At 44.0% G+C, this 13,550-nt stretch overlaps 1 protein-coding gene across 1 annotated transcript; it reads right to left on the minus strand.

The window, feature by feature from the left end:
• Window positions 1-6,338: 6,338 nt before the first annotated feature.
• MAGEB1 (MAGE family member B1) lies at window positions 6,339-7,361 on the minus strand. Its single transcript, XM_003793743.1, has one exon. The coding sequence runs from the start codon at window positions 7,359-7,361 to the stop codon at window positions 6,339-6,341; it is 1,023 nt and encodes a 340-aa protein (XP_003793791.1).
• Between the last annotated feature and the right edge of the window lie 6,189 nt (window positions 7,362-13,550).

Raw genomic sequence — 13,550 nt, forward strand, 5'->3', positions numbered from 1 at the left:
ACCTAGGTGACAGTTTTAAGGTATACTTCTTTACTCTTTTTCAGTTTCTAAAAGATTATTAGCTGTGAAACCTTTATTCTTGTCGACAAGGACAAAAACCTGCCCCAACATGGAAAGCCTGGACACTTTCCCCAGAAATCCTAAAAGCAACAACAAAAAAACCTGGCTGAGAGATCTGCTGGTCCGAGTAGACAGCCAGGCCTCACCGCAGGGCTGTTGTAGGGCACTGTCTACTAGTTACAGTATCTGAATTGTCAACAACTCAGCTTATCCACAGACTGCTTCAGGTAACCTCCTTCGCCTCGGATTCGGTACTGATGTCCCGATATCACGCCCGGATTCCGCTCTCCAGGCCTCGGTGGCAGCCATCTTACCCAGAGCAGGCCAGTGCCTTTTGACTCTCGTGCCAACCCTTAGAACGAGGCCTCCGCGAGGAGGGCTGCGCGCAGGAACCAGTGTTAGATAATGCTATTTTAAAAAATTCTGGTGGGCACTCATAGCTCAGTGGTTATGTCGCGGGCCACATGCTCTGGAGCTGGTGGATTGGAACCCAACCCAGGCCAGCTAAAAACAACAATGACAACTGCAACAACAACAAAAATAGTCGGGCATTGTGGAAGGCGCCTGTAGTCCCAGATACTTGGGAGGCTGAGGCAAGATAATTGCTTGAGCCCAAGAGTGAGGTTGCTGTGAACTTCGTATGCCCAGGAATCTCTTAAAGATCACATAGCCAGACAAGTCAAATTTATTTATTTATTTATTTATTTATTTTTGAGACAGAGCCTCAAGCTGTCCCCTTAGGTAGAGTGCTGTGGCATCACAGCTCACAGCAACCTCCAACTCCTGGGCTCAAGCAAGTCCCCTGCCTCAGCCTCTCAAGTAGCTGGGGCCACAGGAGCCCAGCCACAACGCCCGGCTGTTTTTTTGGTTGCAGCCATCATTGTTGTTTGGCAGGCCAGCCCGCCACCTTAGGTGTATGTGGCTGGCGCCTTAACTACTTGAGCCACAGGTGCCGAGCCTGACAAGTCAAATTTAAAGAGGAGTCTTTTTAATTGAAGAGCTGGCCCAGGATTGCCTCAGTGTTCCAACATGGGGTTTCTGAGCACTGCCCTGAGTACTTAAGGGGTTGGTTTTTTTAAGGCTTGGTCTGCATCCTGGTTGGCAAGCAGGTTGCCCAGGCGGATTAGGGTAGGTTAGCAAGCATTGTACAGAAGCAGAATTTTGCGGTTAGTCATACATTTTTGTTTCAGTAATTTTCCCCACCTGGTATTTCTTAAAGGTCAGTCTGGGGACAGTTGGTACTTCCTGGTCTGTTTCTCAGGGGAGTTAGTCAAGCAAGAAGTCAGTGAGTACTTTCCCATCTATCTTGGAAGTGAACCAGACTTATTCCATTTTGTTGAGGGCTTGCGGCCCCAAATTTGTCAGGAGTTAACTGGTGTTTTTTCACCTTAGTTTAGGCCTAACAAGCTATGACACCATGGCTGGAAGAACTGGATAACCACATATAAAACATCGAAACTGGACCTGAAACTTTCACAAACACTTGCAAAAATTGATTCAAGATGGATAAAAGATTTAAATCTAAGGCATGAAATGATGAAAAGCTTAGAAGAAAGTGTGGGTAAAACTCTTGAAGATGTCAGCCTGGGGAACGATTTTATGAAGAAGACTTCTGTGGCAATATCAACAACAACAACAACAACAAAATAGGACTTAATTAAACTGAGAAGCTTCTGTACAGCTAAGTGTACAAGAAGGAAACACATGTATTTACCCCAGAACTCATGTTTGAAGGTGTTAATTTCAATTCTGTGGAGTATAACAACAAATTGGAAACAACTGATGTGTCTCTCAGGAGGAGAACAGCTAATTATATAGCATATACACACTTGAGAATTCTAGGAAGTAGTTTAAAAAGTAAGGCAGATCTGTATGAGCTGCTATGGAAAGATCCTGCATTCATTGCATTAAGGGACAAGCGGCAGAGCAGTATGTACACTGTTACTCAGGCATATTAAAAACTCAATATAGTCTTGTGGCACATCTATGTGTGAAAAAGCTTTAAATTGGCTTTAACATGACACATGCCAGATTGTTAATTATAGTTACTTTTGTAAAGGGGGCTGAATTTTAGAAGAATGCTATGAGGTGGGAGTTGTGATTTACCAGTACTGAAGTTTTGACAAGATTATATACTATTAGCTTTGGCATTAAAATATCTAAATAGGCCTAACAATAGTAATAATCGTTGTGTATTAACCAGATAAAGTAAATTATAACTGTTGTAACATAAAAAAAGCTGAAATATTAGTGGCTTATTATAGCAAAAGTTTATTTTTTGTGCACATAAAATCTGATGTGAGTTGGCAGAGGGTCTCTGCGGTCAGGTGACCCAGGGATCAAGGCTGCTTCCATCATGTGGCTCCAGACCTCAATATGGGTTCTCAATGTTTGGTGCTACATGGAGGTGGCAGGCTGGCTGTCATGTGCCTTGGTCTGGAAGTAACAAACATGTTTCTACTAATATTTCTGTGGCAAGAGTTAGCCACATGACCCTTCCTAACTATAAGTAGACTAGGAATGTCATCTCTCTACGAGCCCAGGAAGGAGAGCAAGGCCTCATGTGGATGGGCACTTGTTCGTCTCTACCATAAACTATTGCATAGTAAATGTCCAGTAAAGAGCAACTACTACAATTTGTTCTACCAACAACCCTTTTCATTTTCTGGAAGAGTTTCTAACACGGCCCAATTTGCCTGGAAATTTGCCAAATATTTCTGGTACTTATTATGCAGCAGATGTTTTCAAACACAGGGTCACAGCTAATTTTTAAAATGACCCTGTAAATCTCTACAGAGAGGGTCACCCTTATTACTCAGCAATACCTTTCTGCATGACCCCTTACAATAAACTTGCATAATTTCAATTGGCTGAGAATTTTCTCCTACTTTTTGGAGCATGATCATAATTATAGCTACAAACTACCCAAACACCTGAACAGGGACAATGAAACACACTGAAAAAAACAGCATTTTCCCCTGGGCCAGGTTCAGACAAGAGTAAAAGGAAGGATGGCATATTACTTTTTTTTCTTTTAATTCAAAACTAGCATGTCTGCCAAAGAATCATTTTCTACCTCTGAGGACTCCAAGAAAAAGTTTTAGGGATTCAGGCTTAGTAGATGTTAGCTTATCCAGTGATTTCCTGTCTTTTCTTCATATACCTCTTTGTAGGAAGGCTTTTGTTGTTGACCACATAAGATATGTGTTCCGTGGCCAGTCTCAAAATACTCCATTGAAATTCAACTGTCAATATCAGGGTGGCTTAAAAACCCTTCTCTCTAGCCTCAAGGTTATAAACCAAGAACCAGTAGATTCTGTGTCAAGTCAGACTCTAATCACCAGCAGATTTGAGAACTCTTTGACAGTATGGTGCAGGCACCTGGGGGGGGGGTGATTAGGTGTCTAAAATTCACTATCTGAAGTGAGCAACTACACAGAAGGGGCTGTTGCTGTCAGAGAGAGCCCACAGTGAAGGACAGGACCTCCATGCAGTTGGAACCCTCCATGTCAGGAAGAAGGCAAGTGAATGGGGGCTGTCTGTTACTGTGGGAGGAGGTGCAGGCTCAGAGAAGGACTCAGTGAAGAGAGGACCAGCAGGCCAGTTCCAGCTTGGACAAGAGGGCACACTGGGGAACACCCAGGGGAAGGGAGTTAGCATATGGGAAATTGCTGGACCCATGTGAAGGGACAAGCACGGAGTCAGCTCTGAAGGGACGCTGAGGCAGGAGGCAGGAGGCTACCAGGCCAATGAACCCCATAGACAGCCTTAAATTATGTCCCCATCTTTACCTTCCTTCTATAGGCCTTCTTGCAGTGCTTTGGCCACAGGGTTCATCTTACCACATGAGAGACTTCGTGGAGTAGTGAGGAAAATTAAGAGACAGAGGTTGGCCTCAGACAGAGGTTGGGAGAGTAGAACAGTGTGGATGCTAGAGGAATTCAGATCAGGGCTCTAGTCCCAGCCCTGTCACTTACCAGCTATGTGAACTTGAGAAGGTTGCAGTTTCTTCCCCTGCCGGGTGAGTTTGATAAGCTGCATCTTGTATGATTCTTGGAACATATGTAATGTATGTAAGAGACACCGGGCACAGTGACTGGTAAATATTGTTTCTTTAAAGAATGGCAGTTTTACTATGATTACATTCACCCTAGAAGAGACTACTTTCATCTCTGGGAATTGTTTTTGTCCTCCAAGAGATAGAAAAGAACATGCAGTGCTCTAGGACAAAGAAAACCGAATAATCCCAAATGCTGTTAAGCAAGTAACATTAAGTAAATTTTCCCCATGAGAGAATCTGTTACTTAATATGGGGGCAGGGACTTTACCAACATTCAATCCATACCTTTTAGAATTTACATCAAGCAAACGTCTCAAGTTCTTACTCACATATGGAAGCTAAAAAAGTTGATCTCAGGGAGGCAGAGACTATGATGATACCAGATGCAGGGAAGAGTGTTTGGGTGGTGGAGAATGGTTAATGGTTACAGACATACCGTTAGATAGAGTAAGTTCTAATGACCTCCAGCAGTGTAGGGTGATTGCAGTTAACAACAATGTATTATATATTTCAAAATAGCTAGAAGACAGGACTTGAAATGTTCTCAATGCATAGAAATGATATATACTTAGGTGATGGATATCCTAAATACCATGAATTGATTATTACGCTTCTGTGCATGTAACAAAGCATCACATGAACTCTAGAAATATGTACAAATATTATGTATCAATAAAAATTCATAAGGAACAAGTGGGGACTTTAGAAAGTGACTAGGTCCTGAAGCTCTCAAGAACATATTAGTGCCTTGTAAAGGGGCTTGAGGAGGCTTCTTCTGCTCTTCTGCCATGTGAGGACACAGTGTTCACCTTCTTTTGGCTCTTCTGCCTTTGTCACATGAGGATGTCATTGTGAAAAGATGCAATTGATCAAACAGGGCCCGGACACGGAACCTGCAGCTACTTGATCTTGGATTTCCAGTCTCCAAACTGTGAGAAAATAAATTTCTCTTTTTATGAAAAAAAAAAAAAGATTTTACATCAAGAACTAACAATTTCCCTCCCTCCCAGGAGCCCTCCCAACAAAAGCACCCTTATTTTCACTTATTTTACTACCAATAAAATCTAGTTATACCTTGAACTCTTTAATGGAACCCTGTCTTTATCAGGTGAGAGCAGAGTGCCAGCCCAGTGGCTTCTTGGCATCTCACCTCAAAGAAGTACCACCCTTATTTCTCAGAAACTCTCTGGAAACAATATGCATAAAAAACCTAGTGTGTGCACTGTGTTCACCTGCACTGGGTAAAGAAAGCAGTATTCTTCCATTCCTACCCCTGGCAGAGATTCCCTCAGCTTTACCCACATCCCAAAATTAAGAGCAGTTTTCCATTCCAGGCTTAGTCTTTCAACTGTAAGGCTCCCACCTGAGTGTTTGACACCTGCTCAGGGTGACCACAACCTCACCTCGCCCACCATGGAGCTAAATTAGAATGACCTCTCAAGTCCCACATGACAAAGGGCCTTGACCAGGGGGAATTTACACTTGATTGCTCTCATCTGGACGTCCTCCCACCAGCCTCCTTCCTCTTTGTTTTACTTGTCCTGTGTGTGTTATAGTGTATTAGAATATAAAAATCTGTGGACAGAGAAAGGGTCTTCTTTACCTTACCATCATCACTACTAGCACGGACCATTCCAAAGAGCAGATGCTCAATGAACGATAAGAATAAACAAGCCACCAAGCAAGGAATACAATTTGTTACCAGTTCATTTTATTGAGTTCTTGGATAGGTTAAGGAAAACTAGGCATATAGATCTTTGAATTTCACAGAAAGGAAAACAAAAGTAATTGTGAAATTTAAGAAACAAAAGTAAATGTCAAAAACCAAAAGTTGACTATGTTTTCCGTTCTTTTCCTCTACGTTTTGCAAGAGTCTTACAGACATTTCCAAGAAAATCCCCATTCCACAGCCATGTTTTCTTGTCGAACCCCAAAAAGAAAGATTTAAAGATGTTAAAATGTATCACAGAATACTGAGTCTCTCACATGTAAACCTGGTAACAGCAACAAACATTTGATCCATGTAATTCACAAACACGGATTCTGAATTTAAATACCCATTTTACTAAAAGAACATTTGAAAGATACTAACGTGTATCTTGACCCCAATAAGATATATATTATGATCTCTCCAGCTCCATTTCAGACTCTCACTTTGTAAAAAAAAAGGTTGGCAACTAGCTTCAAAAACAAAGTGGAGTAGCTGTCGCAGACTTCACTAGGGGTGGGAGGAGCTGCCGCCTGTGGCCCTAGCGCGCCCTCTAGACTTGGCAAAGTTGCCAGATCTAGATGCAACTCTGGCTCGGGCTCTGTCTTCCTCATCTCTCAAAGCTTCTTCATAATGGAACGGGAAGGCACTTGGGACGGTATCATTGATCTTGGCCAAAAACTCCAGGACTTTCATCTTGCTTGTTTCTGCGTGAGCTCTGGGACCCCATAGGAATTCATAGCTCGGAGGATCACTATTGGGCACCTGCTGGTACACCAGATACTTATCGTGCACCAGATCTTGAGTGATGAGCTTTCGGGGTTCTCCGAAGATTAAGTGCTTCCTACCATCATAGACCCCCAAAATATTCAGGAATTCCCAGATCTCTTCTTCGGAGGCGCAGTTGCCATTTAAGAAGATTACACCCAAGAGAGGCATGAGAAGCCCATTCTTGGGAAATTCCCAGTCGCTCTTCAGACTTCCATCATCGTTGAGGTCTAGCTTGCTGATAAGGGTGTAGGATTGACTGCCAGGGTTGAGTTCTTTCAGGTCAAGACCGAAGACCAGCTCCACTCGCTCAGAGGCTAATTTGAGGATCTCAGGGAACTGGTCCCTGTACCTTTTGCTGACAACTTTCAGCATTTCTGCCTTTGTAAAGGGTTTCTTCAGTTTATACTTCTCCATCAGGAAGTGCATCAACACCCCCGCCTTCCTGGTTAGAGGATCCTTGCGTGAGGTCTCAGTGGAGGTTGAGGCCTGGGAGAAACTCGCGTTTTCCTGACCTTGGCTCTCGATAACTTTATTACATCTTGTGCATGAAACATCTGCAGCAGCAGTGATGGGAGGTGGAGCTTTCTGAAGTGTCTGGAGACCACTCACAGTAGGAGGCCTGGGGGGAGCGGTCCTCAAAGCAAAAGTCGGAGGAGCTGACTCTTTTTTCTCTTCTACAGTGGCCTGAGCACTCCGGATCTCATCTCGAGCCTTGCGGCGTTTCTCACGAGCACGGAGTTTACTCTTCTGACCACGAGGCATTTTGACTGTGGTCAGGGACCACAGGTGGGAGTGTGGGCAGGACAGGTGATGTAAGGACCTGGAGGAGGAAGCATGAGATCCTGTGAGGACCTTAAGTAGGCAGAGCTGACCTTAGCATTTAGGAAGCCACCCCTGTGGATTTCCTTGAGAGCACCACTCTAGGAACCACTGGCCTGTGTTTCTTAGTGAGCCTGTGTCATAGAAACCCAGTAAAGGAAGTTAGAAAGTGCATTAGGCTTCAGCTTGCTAACCCATCCCAAGGGGACAGCAGGGCTGGCAGTCGGGGGCTCCTTCTGTGTTCAAGGATCTTCTCAGTTCACATATAGATCTTCATAATTACTCTTGGCAGGGCCTGGAACCTCTCGCCTGTGCTGTTCTGAATCTGACACCCTAAAGCTCCCTGGGACCCACCAGAAGGAAATCAGGGGATACCTCCATCAACCATTCCTGCAAGGGAGGCAGTGCTGACAGTTCTGTGGTACCCTCTCTGTTCTGAACTTGTTGGCCCTCCACCCTCATTGAGAATCCTCATCATGTCTACACCTAGAGTCTGGGTCCTTCCCTTTTGCTAACTGATTCTTCAACTTCCCAGACCTGACGTGAAGAAAAAAGGATGAGTCTCAAGCTGACGACCCTGGACCAGGACCACTGAGGGCTATGTGAAGAGATAGGACTGGACTCCGTTGTTCCTTGCATTTGGGGTGGGGTTTTGGGGTTTGGGAGAGTGGTACATTCAGTCTTCATTCATGGTCCATACTTTAACTCCTGGAAGGGCTTGGGGCTCCCCCTCTATACTCCTGAGGAATTATGGTAAGGCCCATACCTCCCTGAGACCCAATGGAAGAAATTAGAGTGGCTGTGTATCCAGCCACACTGCCCTTACTGTGCAGAGGCTGAAAGCTGTGGCTAGCAGGTTGAAGCCCTATGATGTGCACTCCCACTCATGGTCCTCCTCACTCAAAGTCTTCGTCTTGACTTTGCACCATTTCTGGGACTGCACCCTCTGCTTTCCACAGGACACATCCCTCATAGAAAAGTCCTTTTTTCCTTGGACCCGAGCTCATAAAGTGAGCCACCCCCTGCCAAGGCTGACTGGGGCCCTTGGATGCTGACAGCAGAAATGGGGCTCTTGGACCCCACTGTTCTGGAGTCCAAGTGCCTCATTCCTCACACATTACTTTTGCCTTTGACTCCTGGTAGAATGTAGGACTCTTTCCTCTATTGACCTGAGTCCACAAGCCTTGGACCAAAGCCCTCATTTCCCTGAGGTGCTAGAGAGGCAATCAGGATACTATGCATCTGGTTATCTTGCCTGGGTCTCCTGGTGGCCTGACAGCAGGCATACTACTCAGTGTGGCACTTTATTTGAGGAAATAGTCACTCATCAGCATTGATGGTACTACATTTACTCCTTTTAGAATGAGTAAATGTAGTACCGTAGTACCTTTCACCCTCTGTGAACACCCTCACTATGAGGTCATCACGTTCCAAACGGAAGTGAGGATGAGCCACATCCGGTCATGGCCGCCATGGATTGGGACCCTCTGGCCGCTGTACTGTTCCAGAATGCATGGTCCCTAGGTCCTCACTTAGGGTCACTTTGAAATCTAGCTGATCCTGGGAGTACTAACCCCAGTCCCCACCTCCTCTTTAAATGAATGCCCTCCTCTCCCTAAGGACCTCCAGATGAAAACACAGGTCCTCAGTCTTATAGCTTTGGCCCGGGGCTTCTCAGAGAGTAGTGCAGGGCAGGACGAAGTGGCCCTCCCTTTATTATGGGTGCGGGTGGTCCTTTCAGTCCACACTCAGGGGACTCACCTTCCCCTCACACCACTTCTGTGAATTCACCGGCTGTACGTGGTCCACCGTCCACCATTCACCGTCCACCTTTCACCGAATGCTGCACCGCGTCCCTAGCAACAAGGTCCTCACGTTCGGAGCGGAAGTGAGGATGAGCCACATCCGGTCATGGCTGCCAGGGTCTCTGAGGGCGGGGCGGGATGCTGTGGGCACTGTACTGTTCTGCAGTGCGTAGTCCCTAGGTCCTCACTTAGGGTCACTTTGAAATCTAGCAGATGCTGGGACTACTAGCCCCAGTCTGCCAGACTCCAGACAAAACCCTTACTTCTCTCAGTCCCCTACAGAGGCAATGCTGCAAATGGCTACCTTGCCTGAGCCTCACAGATGAGACAGCGGGGGGTGGGGCTTTGTGAGGTCATCTCATCATCACTCAGGATTGTTGTCAATGACTCTGGTTTTGTCCAAGACTCCTCTACCTGCAGAACTGGAGCCATACCCATTAAGCCTTTGTGTGCTGCTCCCTAAAACCTTCCCCGCAGAAATGAGAGGGATCTTAGTATTGTAGTTGTCTTAGTGCTTACAGGGGATGGGTTATGCGGGGCCCCCTTTGCTGGCGGAGTCCTATCGTAACACTTAAGAGTCTTCACGTTGATACTTAAGTGTCTTCACGTTGATTTTTGTTAGGGCCTTGGTCTCTTCCCTCTGCAAAACCAAGGCTGCTTCCATTAAACCAAAACTCATATCTCCCTTACACCTTCCAGGCATAAATTAAGCTCCCATTTTTGTCTGGGGCTTCCTAGGGCCAACAGAAGAGGGGACTTTGTGGGGCCTCCTTTTATGGTGTGAGTGCTACCCTTAATTCACATTTAGATCCTCACCTTGAAAAGCGAAGTCCTGTAACTCCACCTTCTCTTTACCTGGACCTGCTCCTCTCACATCAAGGTTCTGCTCCTCTCTCATCAAGGTCCTACCTTCCTGAGAATTCTTATTTGGAATTCTGCTTATGTGATGACAGTACTTTCAGGACGTACAAGAACACACAGTAAAGAACTCCATAGGACCCAACCATTTTGGCTGGGTTCTTCCATGTGTTCTTATTTATTGTCCTTTTTAAATTTTTTATTTTTATTAAGTCATATATACATAGATCATGAATACATTTATGCCTTTGTGGGATTCAATGTGTTGATTATTTGTTTTTTTTTTTTTTTTTTTTTTTTGAGACAGAGCCTCAAGCTGTCCCCCTGGGTAGAGTGCCGTGGCATTACAGCTCACAGCAACCTCCAACTCCTGGGCTCAAGCGAGTCTCCTGCCTCCACCTCCCAAGTAGCTGGGACCACAGGCGCCCGCCACAGCGCCCGGCTATTTTTTGGTTGCAGCCGTCATTGTTGTTTTGGCGGGTCCGGGCTGGGGACTCGAACCCGCCACCTTAGGTGTACGTGGCTGGCGCCTTAGCCGGTTGAGCTATAGGCGCTGAGCCTGTGTTGATTATTTGTACAAATCAGAGTGCTTACATCCTATATTGTCCTTAACTTTACATCTATCAGAGCCTGGAATTCCTCCATCTACTCAAATGAGTTCATTCTTCTTAAGACTCTAGATGATCTCTATGTATTATAGTGGGTATCTTCCCAGTGTTTATTCATAGAGGTCCTCATCTTGGCTTCTGTCTCTTAATTAAAGGTTACCAGAGAAACTCCACATCTCTAAAACACTTGACCATTTTCTTTTCCTTAAACCTTTCAGAGAAGCATCTCTGTCCTGGGAGTGATGCGATGTTGGGAAACTGCAACACAAGACAGAGAGCCCAGGACAGATGTTGCACGGTCAGAGAAAAACACACTGATCTCTTTCTTCACTTCACCAACCAGGCAAAGGGTAGTTCTAGAAGTTTTACTTTCTACAGAAAAGGATAGAGCCAGATGATTTTGTGAGCTCTTGATCTTTTGAGGCTATCGGATTTTGCTTATGTAGATGATCATATGGTCACCAAGCACTGTTTCTTTCTTTCTTAAATTTACACTCATCAATTATTTGGGTATTCTTATTGTTTTGGTTATATATTCCAAAGGAATTTGGTATTTGGGATCCAGACTCCTTTTTATCACTTGAGATACACTTTATGGTAGTAGAAAAAAATGGATTAAACAACTCATGGTCAGTCTCAGTCTGGAAAGAGCACAACAATGTGGGCTCTAGTTATTCAGCTCAGGGATTTAGTCCCAGCTGTATCACTTACTACTGTGTGAACTTGAGCACATTAGCCAACTATATGAGCATCAGGCTCTGCATCTGTGAAGTGGGTTTGATAAACCTGTCTTATAGATCTGGTGGAATGTGGTTAATGTGTGTAAAGCACCTGGTACAGTGCCTAGAGTGCATTGAAACTTTAAGCAATGTTTGTTTGCCAGGCTCTTTGGCTCATACCTGTAATCCTAGCACTCTGAGATGTCAGGGTAGGTAGATTGCTTGAGCTCAAGAATTTGAGACCAGCCTGAGCAAGAGCAAGACCCTAGTCTCTATGAGTAATAGAAAAATTACCCAGGCATCATGGCAGGCACCTGTAATCCCAGCTAGTTGGGAACCTGAGGCAGGAGAATAGCTTGAACCCCAGAGTTTGGGGGTTACTGTGAGCACCAATGCATTCTAACTAGGTTGACAGAGTGAGACTCTATCTCAAAACAGACAAAAAATGATGCTTGTTATTATCATGATTATTTCAACCACAGAAGATATCATCTACTTTGCTGACTTTTTTTTTTTTTTTTTGTCCAGGGGATAAAGAGAATATATAGCAATCCAGGATATGGAACAAGGAATCAGTCCAGAATTCTACTTACAGAGAAACTCTAAGTAAATTTTCCCTGCTAAATTATGTTTGACTGTGGAGGTGTCTTTCCCAGCTGAATACAATTCAAATCTTCTAAGATTTGATTGAAAGACTAACTCTGGCATTTCATCTAAACCACTTCTGTTTCCATTAATTTCACTACACCCCCAAATCTAGAGGTCCCTTAGAATTTGCCAAACCACACTTAAAAAGTAAAGGAATTTAAATGTCCTTCTAATGGAATAAGTTCTGGCTCCTCAGCAGATGGCAGAGTATTAGCCTAGTGGTTTCTGATTTTCTAGTCTCCAGAGAGTATCTCTTATTTTTCATAAAATTCCTGGAAACATTGTACATAAAATACCTTGCTTGTGTGCACTAGGTCCACCTGCACTGGGACAAGAGCACAGGGACACTTTCCATCCCTTCCTCAGGTGGAGGTTATCTCTAGTTTTGCCATAATTTCAAAGTAACTATTAAAGGTAGTTGTCCATTTTGGGGGTTGTTCTCTCAACTCTGAGACCCCCTCATTTGAGTGTCTGACCTCTGTTTAACACTCTCACAGCCTCATCTAGTCACTACATAGCTAACTTAAAATTACCTTCCATGGCAAGATAATATGGTGCCCAAATTCTCAAATTATCTTGCCTCAGGATGCTTATACTAGATACCCATGCCCCCTACTTATCTCCTCTTTTTACTTGTCTTTAGATCTTACGGAGGATCTCATCACCTTGTTTATATGATAGCTGCTTTTAGATTCTAAAATTCTATGGGCAGGGCTTGGGTTAATTTTTCTTAGCTTCTCCAGTATTAACCAGGAAACTTCTGAAAAACAGCTGCCTAATTAATATTTGAGCAATTAAAGTCCAAATATGCAAGGAATCAAATTTATTGCTATTTAATTTCTCCTACATTTCTGAACAATTTAAGCCAATCTAAGGCACATATACTTCCATTTTACAAAGAAAGGAGAAAAGGAATAAAAATTGACCACCCTTTACTTTTTCTTTTCTACCTCATGAACCCTCCAACTTTATTGTGGGGTCATTTCATTTTTCACAAAATCTATATTCCAATGCAATTTTATTGTGTTCTGATCATAAGAAAAGATTTGAGGATTTTCAAATTGTTTTACATAATACCCAAATTCTCACTTTTCAATCTGATATAGATCAAGAACTGTATAATCTGTGCCATCCAGAAACTTAGGTTCTGAAGCTAAATAAGCCTTTAAGTATAAGAAAGAACATTTTAATTTAGGAAAAAGAACAGATAAATCTCCAGCTCGCCCATATCGTACAGGAACACAAATATGTTGTACATGGTATTTCCACTAGCCGCCCCCCCTTTGACCCTCCACCAATTAGAAGGTTAACTTTTCTTTTTTGAAATCAAAGGTAAAGAACATGCCTCACATTTTACTAGGAATTGGAGAGGTTGCTGGACATGACACTGGAATATGCCCTGGGTTTGGCTGTACTGCCAGGCTTGGCTGTAACTCTGGCTAAGGTTCTCTCTTTTTCTCCTCTCAAAGCCTCCTTATAATGAAATGGGAAGAC

This window comes from Otolemur garnettii, unplaced genomic scaffold (assembly GCF_000181295.1).
Source record: "Otolemur garnettii isolate 467f Iridium unplaced genomic scaffold, OtoGar3 scaffold00072, whole genome shotgun sequence".
Lineage (NCBI taxonomy): Eukaryota > Metazoa > Chordata > Mammalia > Primates > Galagidae > Otolemur > Otolemur garnettii.

What these genes read in the sequence shown, in the direction of transcription:
- MAGEB1 (XM_003793743.1), bottom strand. Translation starts at nt 7,361, where the DNA reads ATGCCTCGTGGTCAGAAGAGTAAACTCCGTGCTCGTGAGAAACGCCGC.